We start from the raw sequence: 21,092 nt of genomic DNA on the forward strand, positions 1-21,092 counted from the left end.
GCATCTCTTTCTCTGGGAATAAATCGATACAACACGGCAGGACAGAGACAAAGCATCTCAGAAATGTATTTTTAAAAAGGCTGTAGAAATGCTCGACAGCCAGGACCAATGTGCTCCAAAGCACTTGGAAGCTGAAAACATTTCCTTCACATTCTGCTCCTTACTCGATTAGGAAAACTCGCCCGACAAAAGGAGCACGAAATTACCCTGTAATGACACAGATAAGGGAAGAAAACAGAAGCGTTTCATTCCCATCAGCATCTCCTGCCTTTGTCTCAGCCTGCTCTTTAAACCCGGCTTATGCCGACACTATCAACGTGGGTGTCTGTGACCAACTCCGGGTTTTATGTTAGTGACCTGATTCCGTACTAACACGCTCCTCCCAGTTCGGTGAAGCTCCCCATGTGATCCGTTCTTCCCCCTAAATAAAGTTGACAAATCTGGCTGTGCTCAGAGTGCCGCCGAGGGGGTGCGGAGAGATTCCCTCCCCGCAGCTGCGGCAGCGCCAGCGGGGCCGGGCCGGGCTCGGGGCTCCAGCACGGCGGGGCTCGGGGCTCCAGCAGCGCTGTCCCCTCCGGAGGAGCCGAGCAGGATGCGGCCGGAGCGGGTGAGTGTGCGAGGATGCTGCGACGGATCCTTTGTGCGGCTCGCCGGGAGCCGGAGGAGGGAGGGGGCAGCGGGCGCTATTTTTTAATGGGCACAGCCCGAAGGGTTCTTCCCTTCCCCGCGTGCCCCTTTCCCAAGGGATGTGCCCGATGAGCCGGTTCCCAACAAAGCCCGTTTTCCCGGGTAGTGGCAGCGCCTGCGGCAGCGGGGCCAGCCGGGCCGGGCACGGGGGGAGATCGGGGGATGCTCCGCTGCATCCTGCGGTGCTGCTCCGGCCCCGCAGCCCCCGCGGGCACTCGGGGGACCCGGCACACGGCGCTGGGGCTGGCACGGCACGGCACGGCTCAGTGTGCCATCAGCGTGCAGGACCGGCACAGCTCCGCGGTACCCGCGAGAAGGGCTGGCACAGCGATAACCCTGTGCAGGGCTGGCACGGCACAGCCACAGCCCCGGGCCAGGCTGGCACAGCGCGGTGCCAGTGTCCGGGCTGGCACGGCACGGCCCCGGGCAGAGTGGTATCTGTACGGGCTGGCACGGCACGGAGCGGTGCCAGTGTGCCGGACTGGCACGGCACAGCACTGTGGTAGCCGGTGTGCTGGACTGGCACGGCACGGCACGGCTCTGCACACTGTGGTACCAGTGTGCCAGACTGGCACCATCCCTGAGCAGGTTCCAGGGCTGCCCTGCCCCCCAGCCCGGCTCAGGGCCATTGTGGCCCCCCCTGGGTGTCCTGCTCTGGTCCCAGGTGTGACCCCCTCCCCTCCCCTGGGTGCAGCCCCTTCCCACAGCCCCACATCATCCTGCTACCAGCACAAAGGTGGCCCTGGAACCCCCTTCCCCCTTCTCTCATGGGATGTGCATCCTCCTCTCCATCCCCACTGGGGCTCCAGGGACCCCCCCACTCCTTCCCATCCATCCCACACCTTGTCCTGCTCCCTGTGCTTCCTGAACCCCTCACGCCCCCAGGAGATGATGCCCCCATCCCATGCCCTCCCACCAGCAGTGTCCTGGGATCTCTAACACATTAACTGATCCCAAAGGCATTTCACAGAAGTTTTCCCATTTGGAATGTGATTTGGAGCTCAAAGGAAAGTCTCTGCAGCAAGCACTGACTGCTTAAAGTCTTCATTCCTTTCTCCCCCCTTACCTATCCTTGAGCCTCTGTGCTGGGACCAGTTCACTGCACACCAGTTTGGCCACACAGAGCCCCACACTGGCTTCAGAGGGGACAGGGGGGCAGTGAGGAGGAGGGCAGGTGTTTCCTGCTCTCCTGCACCTCCCAAATCACACCAAGACTATTCAGAGAGAGTGCTGTGAGAAAAGAAATGAGATTTGATTCCAGAAATGTACAGACACAAAGTAGCTGCCTCTAAACTGACATTCATCACTCCCCCTCCCAGCCCCTGCTCCCTCCCACCCTTTCACTTATTATTTTCCTTGCATAATTTGAAAGGTGAAAATCCCTGAGTACTGAATATGAGGCAGTTCTAGACTGTGCCTGTTCATCAGGAACAGCCACAGTGGCTGCAAGGAGAAGAGTTTCCTTTTTAAATTAGTTGGATGAAAAACTTGAATGTTCAAACAATCTTTTGCTCTTTGGCATATTAAAAATAAAAAATGTTATTCCTGCAGGAGTTTTAATCTTGGCAGATTTTAGGTCCAAGAGAAAGGCTGCAGAGCCTCCCATCCATAACTGCTTTCCTTGCTTATAGTAGGGAAAGAGATAGAGGGAGAGGAGAGATTAAATAGGGAGGGGGACACAAAACCAGATCTAATCTGTTCATCCCTACCACAATAAGATCAGCATTTCAACCCTCCTTCACCTGCACAGAAAATGAAAATAAAAAGGCCATTGATTGCATTTTAAGGGGGTTTTTAGGTTTGGGGTTTGTTCATTTGAATTCAGCTCTACACAGCTTTCAGTTTTCATTTACCCTCTAACTCCAAGGGAACAATTAAACATCCACCTGTACCTGCACTGGTAAATCCTTGTTGTGGCTCTAAAAAAACAAACCAGAGCATTGGGGCAAATTGAGCTTAAAAACAGGCAAACAGGGAAAAATCACCGAGCAGGTTTAAGCTCATTGTAGGCTTGGGAACTGCTCACTCAAGGGCTTGTATTCACACAGAATAACATTTCAAATACACACCAAAAAATTCCCAGGTTGCCTCTCTGTGATCACAGGATGCAACTGCCCCTGATTTTGGAAGGTGTATGGGAAGAACAGCATAAAAAAGGAAAAGAGTATGAACTAAATCAGGGAAAAGATCCATTTCAAAGGGGAAAAAGAATCCCCATTTCACAGGGTACATTTTTTAGCTGATGATCTAAGCCTGTTCCTTGAGCAGGAACCGCTTATCAGGAAAATCCTCCCTCCAAAGGGAGGAATGGTGGTACTGCTTTGAGGAAAACAATCTCACCCAAGTTTTTAAAAGGCAGTGAAGCCCATTTCTGAGTGAACATCATGAAGGAAGAGATCTGCTCAGCTGCTCAGAGAGCAGCACTTTGATCCAGCACTGTTTTCCAAGTTTCAAAGGGAAAAAAATGCAACCTCTTTCCTCAATGTAAGCCTGTGACAGGTATAAACCTCAGTGCCCCTTCCTCACGTGTTCCTGTGTGTGGCTGAGCCTCAGTCCACACACCTGTGGGGAGCACGGAATAAAAGCCACCCTAAAAATGTCAGCCAAGGATTTCACTGCTCAGGAGAAGAAACTTTCAGGATAATACACTTTCACTGTATGGACGAGAAGGCTAAAGCATGGATCCCAGGTGCCTTTTAGAGACACTGGGTTAAGGAGGGAATTCATCAGGTGTGCTGTCGATGACTGATGTGCAGTTTGTTCCTGCTAAAAGGCAGCAGCAACTTCCATAAGGATTTGGGCTTTGTACAGCCCAAAGATCTGCCAAAACAGGCAGTCACAAGCAGGCTGTAATCACACCTCAAAAAGCTGCTCTGTTAATCAATCACAGTTACACTAAATTACCATGTCATACTACCACAAGTCACCAATAAAACCAGTGGGATGAATATCAGCTTCAGAGAGAGCCCAGATCTAAACACATTCACTGTTGCTTCAATGAATTTATGCTTCAAGGATTAATGAATTAAAATTAAAACCTTAAGAGCAGAATTAGCTCCATGTGGGTCCTCTGTAAGGTTAATGCCCAGGAAAACAGTCCCTTCTTACCTCAAGTGTAATGAAGACACAACAGGCTGAACAGGTGCTAAGAGTAGAGTGCTTTTGTTCACCAGGATAAAACTAGTCTGAAGGGAGAGACCAGGGCTAGAACTTTGTACACTTCATTAAAAGATTAATTGCCTTGCTTGAACCTTTATCTAAGCTGCCAGTTATGGCACTGGATGTAATCACAAGGGGCTTATGAAAATTCCATTTCCAAGGATGACCACGTGTGAAAATCTACTCCAGGTCATTTTTCCTCTTTTGTTTTTGGGATTAACAATAGAGAAATAAAAGGCATAAAGACGTTTTTTTGATTTGAGGACTTTCCAGGTAAATCTATGGTGTTTAACACCCACAAACCTGGTGACACTGCAAATATCCCTGAAGTGTCTTTCTGGAACAAGCCATAGCCCAAAGGACACAGATCCTACAAGAAAGGAGGAAGCCTGGTTGAGAGATTTCCACCTTAAGATTTCAAAAAAACACTTCAAGCAGCCAAAGATAAATATTTCTGTGTAAATAGGTACATATTTAAAACACTCCTCAACCCTTTGTTCTTACATGGGAGTTTATAGAAGACGCAGCAAGGCTAGAAATCTCATTACGTGTTTTTCAAAGCCTTTTCTCCTTCTCCCATTCCTTCCTCTTCTCCTTCCCTCCTCCTTGCCCCCACTTCCATTTTTTCCCACTCCCACTCTGCCTTTTATCTGCTGCTCCACAGCTCTGGAGGAGGAGGAAGAGCCATTTACACCCCAGGTTTCCAGAATGATGGAGACCCTTCATCCAAAGGTTTTTCACATCAAAAAGATGCAAATTCAGAGAAAGGAGCCACATTCTTCTCTAAATGCAATTAAAATGGAAGAGACAATTTGAAAGGCAGCAGGCAGATTTACAAGAAAGCTGAAGGCAAAAGGAAAGCAAGGCTGAAACTGTATTAAAAAATCAATATATATTTAGGGTTATATAAATGGTAGAAGTAGTTCAGCATTGGCACAGAGAATGAGGGGATGAGAACACGAGAGAGACACACAGAGACAGAAACCAAGACTCTCCTGCTGCTGGTATCAAAGAGATTTTCTATATTAACTAACAGGGAGCAGGTTTACAGTTTCAGGTCAATCACCTTTGGTTTGGGAAGATGTTTTTGTGTGGCTTTCAGAAAGAGTATTGTACCTTTTTGTCACTTGCTGCTGGTTTATCAACCTCAATGGTCCTTCTCAACCAACCTTGATCTCCAGCATCGGGAAGCCAAAGGAATTCTGAGTTCCCCAAAGGTCAGGGATGAGAAATCAGCTTCCCACGGACAAGAAAGTACAGGAGCTCATGGGATTCCTGGCCTTCATCCTTCTGATGAGGCTGAAGATTCCACACATCACCAGACTCGCTCCTTCCTCTGAAACACAGAATCAGACAGCAGAGTTATCCCAAAACATGGACCCCCAAACCACAATTAAAACATCCTACGAGTCTGATCCCCACAGGTTATTTTGACTTTATTATTTTTTAGGCATCCAATGCAAATCCTCATTACTCTCTTTAATCTAACACCCATAACCTCATCATTACCCAGGCTCTGGCAAACAGAGCCCTAAGAAAAGAGAGCAATCTCAGTGAAATCAAAAAGCTTCTGGTGAACATTCTTGTCTCTTTTCAGTAATTCAGGTTTTTGACAGGTGCCAATAACCTGAATTAATCTTGAGACACTGATTTTTGTGACTGTAATTTGCTTTGTTCCTCTCACATAAATTGCATCCAACCCACTCATACTTTCCACCCTCAAAAACTACCAAAAAAACCCCCCTGAAAAATCTATTTCTCTCTTCTTTGTTGGAGTATTCAGAGGCCCAGAGGTCAAGCCCAGAAAATAAAAGGAAAGACAATGCCTGTCCTAAGGATTTTAGAAAACAAGGAGCAGGTTTTGTCCTCCCCACTTTACACTGAGCTGTGCTAAAACAAAAAGACATGGAAACAGGAGCCAGGGTAGGGAAGTCCATCCATGTTCTACACCAAGTTTATATAAGTATCAAATTCAAACATCAGTATTTCATTAAAAGGTTTAAAAATATAACTCACAGATTTTCTAATGTGCTTTCACAAGTTTATTCTAACAAATCAGTATTTCCAGACCAAAAAAAAAAACAAAAAAAAAAAAACCAACCAAAACAGTTCCATTACTTTTGTCAATACCTGAATCTTTCTAAGATATTTTATTAAATGTTAGTGGGAGTTAAATGGGCACAGGCCTGAAATCCTGGTTTGCATGTTTGCAATGCTCAGGCCAAATACACTGAAGAATTATGACTCACACAAAACCAACAAAACACGGGAGGAATTATTTATTCTCTGCTCTTGAATTAAATCAGAGCATGGACAAGGAAGAATGTTTTGGAGGGAGGTGGTTGTTAAGGGAAAGTTCCCTTTGCTTTGCACATCCCCTGGTTGAACTTCAGGAGGTTCCTCTGTGTCCACCTCTCCAGTCTGGAATCCCAAGGACCTGGATTATCAGCCATGACTGTCCCTGCATGATCCCTTTCCACGCTGGGGCTGTGTCAGGAGCTCCTTGTTCACCCAAACAGCCCTTCCACTTCCAGCTGACACCCAGGCATGATGATTCCCAGGAAAAATCAAGAGTTCTCCCATAGAACTTCCTTCTTGGCCCTTGCAGAGGGGAAGGAGGGGCCCTGCAGCCACGGGTTGCAGTTTTTGAGGGTTCTCCCACCCTTTTTGCCATCCTGGCTCACCATCCGTGCCCAAGGAAGCATTCTCTGCCCTCAGGAAGCAAAGGCAGGGTGGGAGGTGGTGGTGGAGCCACCAAGAGAGCCCTCACACACTGTTTGGAAGGGATTTCTCCATAAAAGCAGCTCCTACCCCAAAATGCAGCTGGAGCACAAGCAGAACTTTGCAGATTTAAGGTTTTAAAAGCATTCCTGTTTTGCTTTTGAAAATCCACATCCCTGAACTGATGGAGAAAGGGAGTTACAGGTGACATCTCTGCACCTTCCTGAGCAGTCCAGTCCAGCACCAGCTGTCTCATGACTTCAGATCCTTCCCATTTTATTTTCCCCACAGGATTCTGATAGCTGTGGATACAGATGAAATGAGAGACAGGCTCAGGCAAGTATGACAAGATCTGATTTCTCCTAGCACTGAGACATTCCCCCCTCCTGCACTTCCATGTGGGTGGTGGACACTTGGCTGCTCCATAAATCAGAGGGGGCATTTCTCAGCTTCTCAAGTTCTTTTATTGCAGTTTCTTTCTTTAGGCTACTTGAGAAAGATGTTGAATATGTAGCCCAGGAGCACTAAAATATTCTGCTGTCACCCCCTCCTGATCTATGACTTGCCAGCAGTGCCACACATAGACATTCATCAAAGATGTGCCACGTTGTACTTGGTCCCTTATGTGAAATGAACTTTCAATCAGCTCCACAAACACCTCAATTTACAGTAAAATCTGATTTTCAAACTTTCTGTAAAAGCCACATTTATTTCTGACTCTGGGAACATATTGTTCCAAACTGGCAAGAACTGCTATTTACATCCTTTCACATCAACAGAGTGCTAATCTACATAAACAGTCATTATTGCTACCAGGAAGGGGCTGTTAATTAGCAAGAGGGACCCTCAGTTCTCTGCTAGCCTGAGTGGGATGAACCTCACATTTCTTTAAAGAGGGTGAATTACAACTGCACCCCATCAAACAGAGCATCTCTGAACAAACAATTCCACTCCCAAGATCTCTGAAACCTAATTTTGGCCTCCAAACATTTGGGAGGAGGGTGGAGGGGGTTCAGAGCAAGCTGTTATTTGAAATAAATAGCCCTGAACGTGCTTAGAGCTCCTCAAAGTAAAATATCCCGGGGCCAAAGCCTGAGTGGAGCAGGAATGAAGAGCAGCCCAGCTTTGTTCCTCCTCAGATTTAAGTCTGAAAGGGGATTTTGATGAGGGGAGGGAAGTGGGAGGGCAGAGCAGCCCTTGAGAACTGCTCAGATTAGGAAATATTTTGGATCACACACAGCACGTATCAAAGCCAAATTACTTAAATGTGTTTGAAATTCCAGCAGAATTAGGAGGGGTTTTAAATTCTAAATTACAGCTCAGTGCCTGTAGGGGAGCTCTTCAATAATCCAGTGTCGTTTCTCACCCAGGGGCCTTTTCCAGGCTCCAGATTTGCAGTGAGGGCACCTCCCCCAGTCCAGGATAAGGAGGACAAAAATCCTCAATCCAAACCCTCTCCAGACAAGCCCTGTCTGAGAGCAAATATCAGAGAGGAGGGGAAATCAAACCCCTTCATGAGAGCTCCTGTTTGCAGCTGATTTTGTTCCTGTGTGTGATGTGAGCAAATCCAAGTCTCAAAACCTGCCTTTGGCGTCATCCTCTTTTGGGAATATCTGGGAGAAGAAAAGAAACAGTGCAGCAATTCCTAAGATATAAAGTCCACTTGTTGCAGTGCCTTGAGTCCAAGGATAAGCTCTGCCACCACAGTGTTACTGGAATATTGATTTGATTTTCTCCAATTCTCTTCTGCAGAACACAAAGAATCCCAGACTGGCACTGGGTGACCCTTGGTGAAGGAGACAACACATTCCTGACCTCCTGACTTGGGATACAGAGGAGCTGTGCTGTAAACTTTGTGCCACAGGCTGTTCTTCCTGCAATCCCTGCCTTCCAAAAGAAAGAACATTTTTGATCTCATCCATGACTGGAGAACCTGAGGAGGAAACCATCTCCTGGATGACACAGGTGCCAAGGGAATCATAGTTCTTGCTTCTCTGGGAATTCCCAGAACAGCTCCTGAATCCCAATGAGGCCCAGGTTCAAAGAGGTCCCTGGACCTGCACTTTTGGCTTCACCAGTCTATGAGAACTTTGCTAAGTTGAATACAACAAGGGACACTGAGAGTGAGCAGCTGGAGGGGTCCCTGTCGTCCACCATCGCGCTGATCGTCGTGCTGACCATCATCTTCTCCCTGCTGATGACATCCCTAATAACCTACTGCTTCCACAAGTGGAAACTCAGAGGGAGAAGACTGCAGAAAGCACAAGAGGAGTATCAGAAAGACCACGAAAAGAGCATTTGCCAAAGCACACCTGGACTTTTTTCATAAAAAAAAAAAAAATGAAAGAAAAGGATCCACCACAAAGAACTCTTGAATTACCTGGAAATGAAAATAACGAAAGAACTGCAACAATGAGATTTCCAAGCAAATACATCATTGTTTTATCTAAATTCTAAGAGTTGTTAGCAGTTTGGAGATTTCCTACAGCTTTATTATACATATATATATATATATATATTTATATATTTAGTCTCATTTGTGCAAAGTAGAACCAACACAGTCACATATCTCTAATCTCTTTTGTCATTTTAATCTCTCCACAACCTCTCTGGGGAACCTGTGGCAGTGATTCCTGGCTGGGAGGGTGGGCAGGCCCTGGCACAGGTTGCCCAGAGAAGCTGTGGCTGCCCCTGGATCCCTGGGAGTGTCCAAGGCCAGGCTGGAGCGACCTGGGCCAGTGGAAGGTGTCTCTGCCATGGCAGGGGTGAGACTGGATGGGCTTTTAAGTCCTGCCCAACTCTAAACATTATTCTGCGTATTTCCTAAATCAGTAAGTTCAAATCTGCTGCTCAGACTCTTTTAAAAATCCACCAAAAAATGGTCAGATTTTGGGCCATGCAAACCAACTGATCCAACCCAGTGGAGTTGTGTTGTCCTGCACTGACATAACCATGGGCTGAAGGGGAGAACAGCTCCTGTCTTCAGTGACACTCCAAGCAGGACCAAACCCCAAATTTAAGTCAGGATTTTCTGAGAGGTGCTCGTGGCATTCCAGCCACAAGTGGATCAAGGACATCCCACCCAGCTTCCCAAGGGCAGAGCAGGACCACCACCCTTTTTTAACCAGGCTTCCAATTCTTTTTAAACCAACCATTCCCCAGTGTGTTTCTATTTGCAGAGCCTGTAATATCATGTCACAGAGAAACGACAGATTTATCGTGAGTAGCATCTCTAAGTCATATTTTCTAACAAAGTGATGGGTGTAATATTAATAGATGTAACTGTTTTACAGAGTAGAAACCATGTAAAGTTACCACCAAGCCTCCTGCTCAAGGATATAACTTGCTTGCAATTACCAGTAACGCTGTGTGTATTTTTAAACAAGCTATAATACTGTGATGATGCTGTAAATTTACTTCTGTAGGCAAAAAAAAAAAAAAAAAATTCTATTTAAAAATGTCAAGATGAAAGATGTAAATGTTCTGAAAGTGCTACCAACTAAAAATATGAATTTTCACAGAATATTCTAAAGGTTCTGTTCCATGCTACAAATATATTTTACAAAGGTATTTATGGGTCATACACACCAGTCTGTGAGAACAGTACTATTTTATTACAAAGCAAATACATGAATAAACAAGCAGTGAATATCCATGCCCAGAAGCTGGAAAATGTTTGGGTTTTTTTGTTTTGAAATCCCATGATCAGTTCTACAGGTCATTTAAAAGATGGAGGACCTTGTGCCTTATTGACATAAGGGATCCACCCCAAAACATGTCCCAGCCTCCCCGCTCCAGATCCTGTCAGCACAGCCAGAATCTGCTGGCTGTGGAGGGAAAAGGGATATGAAAACAATGCAAATGTAGTATTTCTAAGATTAGTCTCTGTTTTGCCCAGATTCCAGCCCATTTTTTTAAAGCCAGTGGCATTCAGGGCTCCAGCCCTAGGGCAGGGGGTGATCTGCACACACACAGTGTCTCACTGAGGGGAGACAATGAAAACTCCTTCTCTGAAAGTCAAACTGAGTGGTAATAAAATTACACTTTGAAGAATGCAAGTATGTGTGAAAATGCTTTAAAAATACAGGGCTGGAAGCACTGCAGCTCTTGCTGGAGGATCTGTGGATGACCTGGGATAACTGCCCTGAAAGCTGCAGCTCAGGGTTTTACCGAAGAGGAACTGGGATCACAATCCCTTCCAGCAGCAAAACTTTGTCCCTGGTGCTACCAGCTTAAAATTCTCTATTAAGCTCTCAATATGAGTAAAATGGTTCAGCTCCTCTTCTTGGAAGCTGATCCAACTGGCTATGGGAAAAACCAGAATTCAAACCCACCTGGTTCTCCCCACAGCCCAACGCCAGGAGTGGAGATGGGTTTATGGAAGGGCAGGGAGTGACCCCAGGGCGGCCTGAAGTGTTCCAGTTTTTAGTAAAACTTCAGGGAAAAGGTTCAAGATTATTGTAAGGGGGTCATGGAGATGGTTGGAGGGCTGGAGAACCTCTCCCACGAGGAAAGGCTGAGAGAGCTGGGGTTGTTCAGCCTGGAGAAGAGAAGATTCCAGGGAAAAATCCCTGTGGCCTTTCAGCACTTGAAGGGGGCCTATGAGATAGGGGCGAAGTTCCCAGCAGGACCTGCTACCTCAGGACAAGAGAAAATGGCTTTAAACTGAAGGAGGGTTGATTTAGATTAGATATAGAAGTTTTTTACAATGAGGGTGGGCAGGCCCTGGCACAGGTTGCCCAGAGAAGCTGTGGCTGCCCCTGGATCCCTGGAAGTGTCCAAGGCCAGGTTGGAGCAACCTGGGCTAGTGGAAGGTGTCCCTGCCCATGGCAGGGAGAGAAATGGATGGGCTTTAGAAGGTCCCTTCCAACTCAAACTATTCTCTGATCCTAAACTGCACCAGTAGGACCACAACATATTTCCTCAATAGCTGCAAATCATCATTTAAATTTCCCAGAATACCAGACTGGTTTGGGTTGGGAGGGACCTTAAAGCTCAGCCAGTTCCAACCCCTGCCATGGGCAGGGACACCTTCCACCAGACCATTTCATCTTTGTTCCCAGCTTAGATCCAGGCAAGTTAATTACACTAAAACTTCATTCCCATTCAGACTTGCTGGGATGGAGATGGAAGTTTATCCTAGAGGAGATACAAAGAGATGGCCCAAGAGATGGATAGAATGACTGTGCCTGGCAGCCAGGCTCATTTTTTTCACAGCAGAAGCAAGGGCAAATGGAAGTGAAAATTCCCTTGCTGCAGTGCACAGGAAAACTGATTTTAATTTGAAGAATACAACTTTCTCCAAAGGGTCAGTTATAAAGCATAACATCACAAAAGTGGTTATCAGCATACACACAAACATAAATGTGATAAACCTCTATTTGCACAAAGTTCAGAGCAATAAACTCCCATCACCAATCATTCAGAAGATTAAATAATGCAACTGTGTGTGCAGCATGAAGGCCAGAAAGATAAAGCTCCAAAGCATTTTTACCAGGCAGAATGATTTGTTGCTGAGCCACAGCTGCTTTCCATATGAATCCCCCTTGAGCCACCACAGTCCTTTCATACCCCAGCAAGCACAAACAAGGCAGCAGATGAATCAATATTCCTTGATCAGAGTTTTGGAGTGTTTCTTTGGATCAAAAGAAAAATCTGCTGCTGGAGGGGGAGCTCCTGTGAGGGGGAAAAAAGGAAAAGACATGATCTACTCTCTTTCCCACATCCTCCCTTTCAAGAGTTTTTGGATCTCTCAAGCCTGAAAAGCTGCAGGATTATAAAATAAATTATTTAGAGGTCTGGATCATTCATTCCATAGTACATCCCTAAGAGCTGCTACAAGAAAACACAAGGCAAACACTCAGATCTTGGAGTCATCCTTGATAAAAAAAATGAAACAAGTGTAGTGAGCAGCAGGAAATGCATCCAAGAGGCAGCAGCAAAATCTGCTTTGATTTTTCAGAGGAGTTACCTGAGCTGTGTTTGTAACATTTATGCATACAAACAAGAGCTGTGCAGTCACTGTGTGTGAGCATGACAGCTACTCTACACACAGAGACTGTCAGCCTCCTAACCCAAATAACTCACAGTTCAGGGCTTTTCCAGGAGGGCTCCACGGGAGCTGCAAAGAAGGATTTCAGTATCTTTACAAAGCTTCTATGAAAGGAAAAATGCCAAAATATATGGATTGTGTTCTTAAGAAGAGTCCTGGAGCTCCCTTTTAGTGGGTTTTGCAAGGGATGAAACCTGTGTTCATTGGCAAAACCAACAAAATGACACTTTCAGAGGATTCAGCTCCTTCGCCTGCCAGCCCTTCTGAGACTCCACCTGGAACCCTGGGAGCCCTTGGCCTCGTGTTTGCAGATGGCTGAAGAATTCCAAAGGCTCAGGAGAAACAGGGAGTGCAGGGCAAAGCAAATAAGGAACAGTGATGGAGCATCCAGAAAGAAAAGCTTTGGGAGACTGGAAGGGATTTCAACATTTCTGAGGATTCCAGAGGAAGAGGAGGAAACCAGCAGAGTTTACTCATTCCCCAGGTAACCCCACAATCTGCAGTGACAGCTCAGAGTGAAAGCCAAGCTTAGAGGAACATTTCTGATGGACTATTAAACCTGTCTGCAAGAAACCACAACAAGCAGCTGAGCAAGCAGCAAGAACAACCAGCTCTGAATAACTCAGGGCTCTGTGTGTGTGTGGGGCGGGGGGGGGTTGACCCACTCAGGATCAGCTCCCAGTGGAATCTTTCCCAGCTGGTTTTTTAAGCACCAAGAGGCAGAACTTTGCCCACACCCACCTCCATATCCAGCACTTCTCTTCAGGTTTTCCACTGATTTGTGGGAGGAGAAAGCAAGAGGCTAAACAGCCCTCTAGCACTTGTAGAAACACAGAGCACACAAAAGGGAACAACTACACAGGGAGAAAACACAAACCCAACTTCAACAATGCGTTTTTCTTGTCCCAAAATGGGAAAAAATCAAATGCAACGGGAAGATTTCATCCTCTTTGCTTTGTAACAAAAATTCAGGGAGAGTTCACAGGTAAGGATATTTCTTCAAGATTTCCAGAGACCTAAAAGTCAGGAAGCTGGAGACTGATGAGAGGCAGGAACTTTGTGGGTCACACAAGGCCATCAGGTCCCAGCAGGAGCAGCGGGACGAGCTCTTGCTGCCATCACTGATCCCAAAGGTGCTGTGCCCACACATCAGCTTCAGGCTTCTGAGGCACTAGGAAAATTATTTCAGTGTCCAGCCCACTGAGACTCCCAGCACAAAGCCATTTTATTTGCATGTGTCCTGAAGCCCAGATATATTCTTTCAAAGATAGTGACTTTGTCATCTTGAAAAATTACAACAAATTCCAAGGCAAAAATATTATTCAGCATCTTATTCCAATTTTCATCCATGTTGTTTTTTCTCTCCTGGACACCTCTCCTCCACCGATTCCATGATTAATTTATTATCATTTCTCGTCCTGTTGCCATCCGCTGCCTTGCTGATTAAATTCTGTTATAGTCTCATTATTTCACTTCTATAAATACCCCTTTTCATTTTATTGCTTTCTATAGTTACTTTGCAACCTGCTTTTTTTCTCCTCCACCTGGGGCCCTCACTTTCAATTTAACATGAGACAGTGGGCAAAGACTGAGCTGAACTGCAGTAATTACACCTCCCTGCCCCGAAAAACGGAATCAGTCATTTTTCTTACGGATGGAAGCAGCTGTGAGCTGCTCTGAAATCCCACAGCAATCCCACAAAAAACAATATTTATTACTTGCCAGATTAATAATAGAAACTCTTGCCTTCTGTAATTCGAAAAACATATAGAGATGGATTAAAAGATATCACAACATTTGCATTTAGGAAGAAGAAGAGTTGACTCAGAACCCAGACACAACATGCTGGACATATCTGGTTCCACCTGCAGGAATATTAAACCACCACCCCATTCATCACTGCCAGAGCAGGTTATATCCATAATAGTTGGTATTCCATGTGCAACTCTCCCACCTCTTTATGTCCTTGAGCCATTTTACCACTTTCAGGCCTCACATTTTCTAACCTTCCAGCCTTTGCCACAAAGCCCTGGGATCCTCTGAAGGTTTGGGAAAGCTTCTGAGGGCTTCTCCTAGAAGTGTGAGCACATCCTGAAACAGAAAGAAAACATGGGTTTGTATTCCTGGCATTTCTCATGCCCTGTATCCCAGACCTGCAGCTCCATCCAGCCCCTCTAAGGCAGCTGGGTGGGCAGCACTTCAGCAGCACAATTTGGGGGGGTTTAAAGGGTCCCGTTTTAAAGGGTCCTGTTTAAACATTCATGGCCAGTGATCTGCTCCATAAAGCAGGTTTCTTCCCCAAGGAGGGGAAAGGAAAAGCAGGTGGCCTTTGAGGGCAGCAGGGAGGAAAACAAGAAGAAAAGTGAAGCTTCACTTGATACTCAAGTTCTTCAATCTTAGGTATGGAGTGAGAGTCAAAAATCAGGAGAGTGGAAATATAAGGTAAAGAGGGAATGTGTGGTACAACACAAACTCCCACCTTGCTCAACAACATGGGAAGAGATCTCAGAGTTTCGGAAAGGCACTACTCATTCATTGCTCAGGAACAACCTGACTCCCTTTCAAGAAGGGAGAGAAGAGCTCTTCCGTCAGAAAGATCCAAGGAATTCTGTGCCTCTCAGCTCCATTGCCTCCCATCTGCTCCAGAGGCACTTCCCACTAAAGCTTCAACCTTGGGACACTGGCACAGACAGAAAACAGTTTTTCCAAGAAGAAATCTCAGGGTCTCCAGAAGGTCTCAGCCTCCATAACATCTTGCAGGGTCCTATTCCAAGACTCCTACCCCAAAGGATGAGCCAGGAAGGCCAGAATGGGCCCAGTTACCTGCTATCACACCAGTTTATTTACCAGTTTGTCTTGCAGCCCATCAGAAAGCAAAACCAAGAGAGACCCAGAACCAGTTCTAGGACATCCTGGGAATGACCTTCAGCTTCCATAAATCAGGCAGGCTCAGGTGATTTGGTCACTCTGTTGGTCCTAAAGCATTTTATTAATTGTCAAAATATTCGGGTCACTCTGATCTCACTGCCAGCAATCAGGGGGAAATCTGCCTTGCAGATCCCTTGGTTGTAGCACTTACAGAATATTAATAAAACATTATTTAACGCATCTTTTTAACAATATTTGCTTACTCTGGAGTAAATCTGTTCTTCCAGTCTCTCTTGGATTAAAGCACTTTCCATCAGAGTCTTTTTTTGCCTGACAAAGGCAATCCTGGCCAGCTCTGCCTCCTTCTTCTGGCAGTCAGGGCATGAAGAAGCCTCGTGGATTTGGGTTTCTGTCACCTGGAAGAGGAGACTTTGGTGCAATGAGCAGTGTCTGTCCCAGTGAGATGGCACTCCTTAAGAATGATCAGTAAAAATACAGACAGAGGGACTGTCTAAAGACAAAAACTGGCTTTTTAGGCAAATTCTTTCCTAGTCAGCAATAACTCCACCATCTCTACATGCCTGTCCCTCTGCTGGCAGTGTCTGCAAGGCCTCCCACACCAACCACAGGTTGTGCTTCTCTTCACAAATTCTAAGAGCAAATAAACCGGGAAGCAATTAGTTCAAACATGCAGCTCTGAGGCAGAATACAAACAGAATCCTACAAACAAAATCCTACAGCTCCCTTTGGAAGATAACCAGTCCCACCCCTGTGTTAGTTCATCCACCCTGAAAACTTAAGAGCATTTAACAGCATTACACAAATGCCAGTGTTTGTGCTTTTGTGAAATATCCATAGTTTTATCTGATTTCATTGACTCTGATTCCATCTGGCTACACAAACACAGGAAGCTGCTCCAAAATCAGCAGAATCAACCCTGGCAAGTCATATCTCAAGCCTCTCTGTTCTCTTCCTTGACTTTTTCTCTGCACAAAAATGTGTGTGGAGGTAAAGACAGAAGCAAACAGAGCAGTTACTTTTCTTAGGAAATATATTTTCTAATATAAAATATTTAGAAAATATATTTTCTAATATAATACAAATAAAGAGGAAGCAAAAATTCTACAACATTTGGAAGGCAAGTTAACGTTAATGCAGTGAAACAATGAAGATGGCTGAAATCTCAAAATAATTTAAACAGACAGATTTAAACAGAAATAATTTTCACACCAAAGCTGAATTTAAAGTATTACTTTAAAAAGTATTACTTTAATTACTTTTACAGAGGGACGGGAGGAGCTGTGGCAAAAAGTCCATCCTGTGGTGGGAAAAACCACTGGGCTGGTGAAAAAGAAAAGCACTTGGAACTGGGTAAAGGTGATAGAGATGTTTCTTAATCAAGGGACTGAGCTCACCAAGATTTTCTTGGACCTGCTCTAATTCTTAATATTGCCTAATAACTAAGAAAGCTGTGAGCAGGGGGGTTGCCTTTGGAATTCTTCTAATCCTGGAATCACAGAGACTTCACAGCAAATAATATGCAGAATAATTTGATAAATAACTGGTACCAACATAAGCGGCAAACAAGGCTTTTTCTTCAGCTGATCCAGGGCTTACTGTGTGTGCAGTAACTGCTGATCCCAGCCTGGCTCAGTCACACACATCATTACTTTATCAGCAGGCAGTTTTGGATGATGATTTGATTATTTCCTAGCAGAGTGTGTAAGGAAGGAGACCCATCAGTGCTGGGGTATCAGCCCAGAAGCTCTTTCAGAGGCCTGAGTGTGGCATCACTGAGCTCTGCCTGCTTTGATGCTCATGGCATGGCTTCAGTACCCAGTGCTTTAGCCCAGAGCTCCCTGGTGTTCACCTGTTTAACAGTCTCTCTGGTGTTTTCCAGGAGGATTCTGTTCATCAGCCGAGCAGGAACGACGCAGTTCCCAGCTCTGGTCCCAGTTTTCCCTGCTGGGACTCCATCCTGCAGCTTCCTTGCCTTGCCCACGTTTGGCTGCTCAGGGCTCAGCTGCTGCTTCATCCCATTTATCTTCCTGGCGCAAAAGGACCTGAGAGCATACAGTTCTCCACCAAATAATTCAGGAATTTCTGTCAGGAATAAGTCAACAAAACAAAAAAGTCAATTACTGTATCAAGGAAAGAGAAGAATTCCTTCCTATATCTATATATCTATATCGATATATATCTATATATCGATATAGATATATATCTATATCTATTTATATATCTCTATCTATCTATATCTATACATATATAAATATATATAACTATATCTATATACATATATTTCTTTATAGATATAAAATAAAATAGAAATACTGGCTACAGAAATATTAGCTATATGACAGATATGAATAATAAATTATTTATCATATAGTATGAAATTACATATTATATATTTATATTTTACGTATTTCCTTAATGTATATTTATTTATACATTAGTTTATATAAGTTTATATTTATATAAATATAATGTTTAAGGACATCTTTCCCTCTCTCATCTTCTCATATCCTTCCCCGTGGCATGCAAAAATGAATAAAATGAATATTATACTTCAGATGAGTGGGATAGGATGGATTATATTTTTTTCTATCTATTTCAATATTCTATATTTTATATATTATATATATGTTATATAATATATATTTTCTATATTATATATAGAAAAATAAGAAAAATAAATATAAAATCTGGGTGAGAACTGTAGGAACTTGCACAATAAATGTCTCTATGACTATGCTCCAAATAGGGGAGGAGATGAGAACCTGAAAGAATGAGGCTACTAATGACACAGCTTAAATATCAGCAGTTAAATGCTGTGACACTAAATAAACTGCCTTTCAATAACTGCCTCATACAGATTTGGCTTCTGCCTACCTGAAACTGCAACCAAAATGAGTTCACATTTAAAGAGGGCTCTTCATCTGGGAGCTCTGAGGAGCAATTCATAAGACAAATGAGAGGCAGTGGCTGGGGAAGTCACTGGAACAGCTCAGACAGATCCTACAACCTCAGCCAGGCACTTCTTTTTCTTCTGGGGAAAGGCAATTCCACCAGAAAATACTTTCCCCTAAAGCTTCGACGATCACTTCCTGACTTCTTTATAAGATCTTGTTTAAAAAACATTTTCCCCTCTCTCATCTCCTCTTATCCTTCCCAGTGGCACATAAAAATAAATAAAATCGAGATTATCCTTCAGATGGGCGGGTTGGGATGGATTTACAACTTCATTCAGCGCTTTTTGGGGGATTTTCCACAGGCTTAAACCACAATCAATACAGTATTTCATGGGCATCAGCATGGAATGAGGCTGTGCAGCACTGCCTGGCCTGATTATAGAATTTAAACAATCCCTCCACATTGTTTTACCCCCTGTCAGGGTTAAATTCAGTTTTATTTCTCCTGCAGGTTCCACAGTGCCTGTCTGACAACCACTGGCACTGCAGTGCCATGGGACACCCTGGCAGAACCACAACACAGAGCCTTAAAAAAGCAGGAATGGAGAACTGCCCCAAAATGCTCTGGGATGAATTCAGCCCTGAGGAGACAAGCCAGAGCTGTGGAATTCTGCAAGGGCATCTCTTCAGGAATGCACCTGATGTTTATAGGGCATAAGGCAAGGCAGGAATCAGTGAGCTTTGCTGCCTGGACAATATGGGAAATATGTCATTTAAGTACAACTACCAGTTCAGAATCGGGCACCACAGAGCAGTTCTCTCCTCCTTAGAAGATGATATATCCAACTGACTTTAGGCAAAGACAGACAGATGAATAATGAAAAGCAATACCTTAAAATGTGATTTAATGAAAACAAATTTGCTTTGTAGGATCATAAACATTTGAGTGGAATCCAGCATTTCAGTCAGCAGGTGATTTTCCTTACTATTGCAATGTAAAACAGTGCAAATCATGTGCCACTTCTGGGCTTAATCACACTGAAAAACAGGGGCATGTTCATTTATACATAGAATTAATTAAAAAGTTTAAAAGTTACCATTATGGGGGGAGGAAAACCCAGAACAAAAGCATTTAAGTACTCAAAGCCATAAGTAAAAGCCCTGGGGACTATGACAATTTAATACCAGGCTAATTAATTCACTTAAGGTTCTCCTGACATACAGGAGTGCATTTTTATTAAGAATTGGTTTCTAATAATGCATGAATTCTATGCTTTGCTCATCTGCACCTACAGACATCAGAAAAAAACACCAGCAAAGAGAATAGCAATTTTTAAATCTCCCTGCACAACCCGTTCCTGAAGTTACTTCTTAATATTAATTTCCATTTAACAGTAATCCCAGAGAGAATAAAAATTATCAAGGATGATAATTTTTCTGAAATAGGAACAAAAAAAAAAAAACCAATGAGAAAAGTCAGCACACAGTTAAATTGGGGAAAGTTTGTTTTTCTCTGCACACTGACCCCAGTTTCCAGTTTTCTCCCAGGTGGAGAAGGTTTACTTGTCCTTCAGCTCTGCACTGCCTGGTTTTATTCCTGGTGTCTCTCACATATTCCCCCCTTTTCATCTCAGATCCTTCTCCATTTGGGGTGGCAGATTGAAATGTCCCTGCCCTGTGCCCACAGAGGATCCCTGCAGTGCTCCACAAGGACACTGTCCTGGTGCACAGCCAGTGCTCCCCACACCCTCCTCACTGTGCAGCAACAGCAGGGAGCAGACAGTGGGCAGATCCCTGCACAATCCACGGCTTTTGGAAGAAACTCCTTCTTTCCCAGTTCCATTAATGAACTCCTTACAAGCAGGGTTTCCATTTCTGGTTGGAATTTCCACATCCAGCCCATGTTACTTCTACTTAACTACAAAATCAGAAGACAGGTCTGGAATCTCAGGGCCTTTGACAGCACAGTCACAGTAACAAGAATGATTAAATGAGTGATGGTGACTGCAGGAGGGAGGAGGCAGAAGAGCTGACAGGAGCAGCAGAAGTTCCACCAGGACAGGCATCGAGTCAGAGCCACCTCTCATGCAGCAGGAAGGTCACAAAACATGGAATATTTCGGAAGTAAAGCCCCAAACTGGCCCAAGAAGCTGCTGTGATGACAGAAAGCCTTGGTGTGTACCACCAGAGATAAATTAATCCCCATGTCTACACCCCAAACCCTGCTGGGAGCTTTGTAACTAAGTGACCTACATAAATTTTGCTTTCTGTGACATTTTAAATCTGTGAGGGGAGGGAGTGAAAGAGGGAAAGTCTTTCCTGAGTTTCCTTTCCCTTTGAAACTAACTTTAATAGGAAAATTGGCAGGCATTTTGCTATTATGCTCTACTGATACTCTATTTTAAGAAGAAAAAAAGGAAAAAAGAGAGAATTGTGCAAGGCAGGAATTGGTAACTACTCTTCAGAAAGATTTTCCCTCTGCATCTAAAGACCTTCATGATTATCTGAAGTGCTTTGAACAGCTAAGTGCAACAGGTCAGGGTAACATGCTGACAGCAAACAGTCTGTGAAAGATCCTTGCAGGTAACACAGAACTGACCTAACCAGGCTGAACTATTGGGTTATTTCTCACAAATAGGAATTTAAAGCAAATTAAACTCCTCCAGCACAGTGAATCGTAGAATCATGGA

The 21,092-nt window shown here is 44.4% G+C and overlaps 1 protein-coding gene and 1 long non-coding RNA gene across 10 annotated transcripts in view; one reads left to right on the forward strand and one right to left on the reverse strand.

Annotated features, from left to right (window-relative positions):
* CUNH8orf48 (chromosome unknown C8orf48 homolog) overlaps positions 1 to 21,092 on the reverse strand; it is a 39,947-nt gene that overhangs the window by 11,841 nt on the left and 7,014 nt on the right. Inside the window, exons 3-6 of one of the 9 annotated variants that reach the window (XR_003572382.1) lie at positions 17,358 to 17,590; positions 15,751 to 15,903; positions 14,626 to 14,710; positions 4,963 to 5,180 (exon numbers count right to left, since the gene is read on the reverse strand). Coding sequence is in view for 8 of the 9 variants with exons in the window: in XM_027893842.1 (XP_027749643.1) it covers positions 5,065 to 5,180; positions 14,626 to 14,710; positions 15,751 to 15,903; positions 17,358 to 17,590 (587 nt within the window). In the remaining variant the exon portion in view is untranslated. Of the gene's footprint in view, positions 1 to 4,903; positions 5,181 to 6,600; positions 6,870 to 11,617; positions 12,244 to 13,545; positions 14,711 to 15,750; positions 15,904 to 17,357; positions 17,591 to 21,092 lie in introns of those variants that run through there. The other 8 variants (XM_027893842.1, XM_027893840.1, XM_027893836.1 and 5 more) reach the window with 8 other exon arrangements.
* Positions 280 to 10,231, forward strand: LOC114062443. Its single transcript, XR_003572383.1, has 2 exons — positions 280 to 607; positions 6,859 to 10,231. It is a non-coding gene; the product is annotated as an uncharacterized LOC114062443 (long non-coding RNA).

The sequence above is a fragment of the Empidonax traillii genome, unplaced genomic scaffold (assembly GCF_003031625.1).
Source record: "Empidonax traillii isolate 1590-97213 ecotype Southwest subspecies unplaced genomic scaffold, ASM303162v1 scaffold407:size753175, whole genome shotgun sequence".
Taxonomy (NCBI): Eukaryota; Metazoa; Chordata; class Aves; order Passeriformes; family Tyrannidae; genus Empidonax; species Empidonax traillii.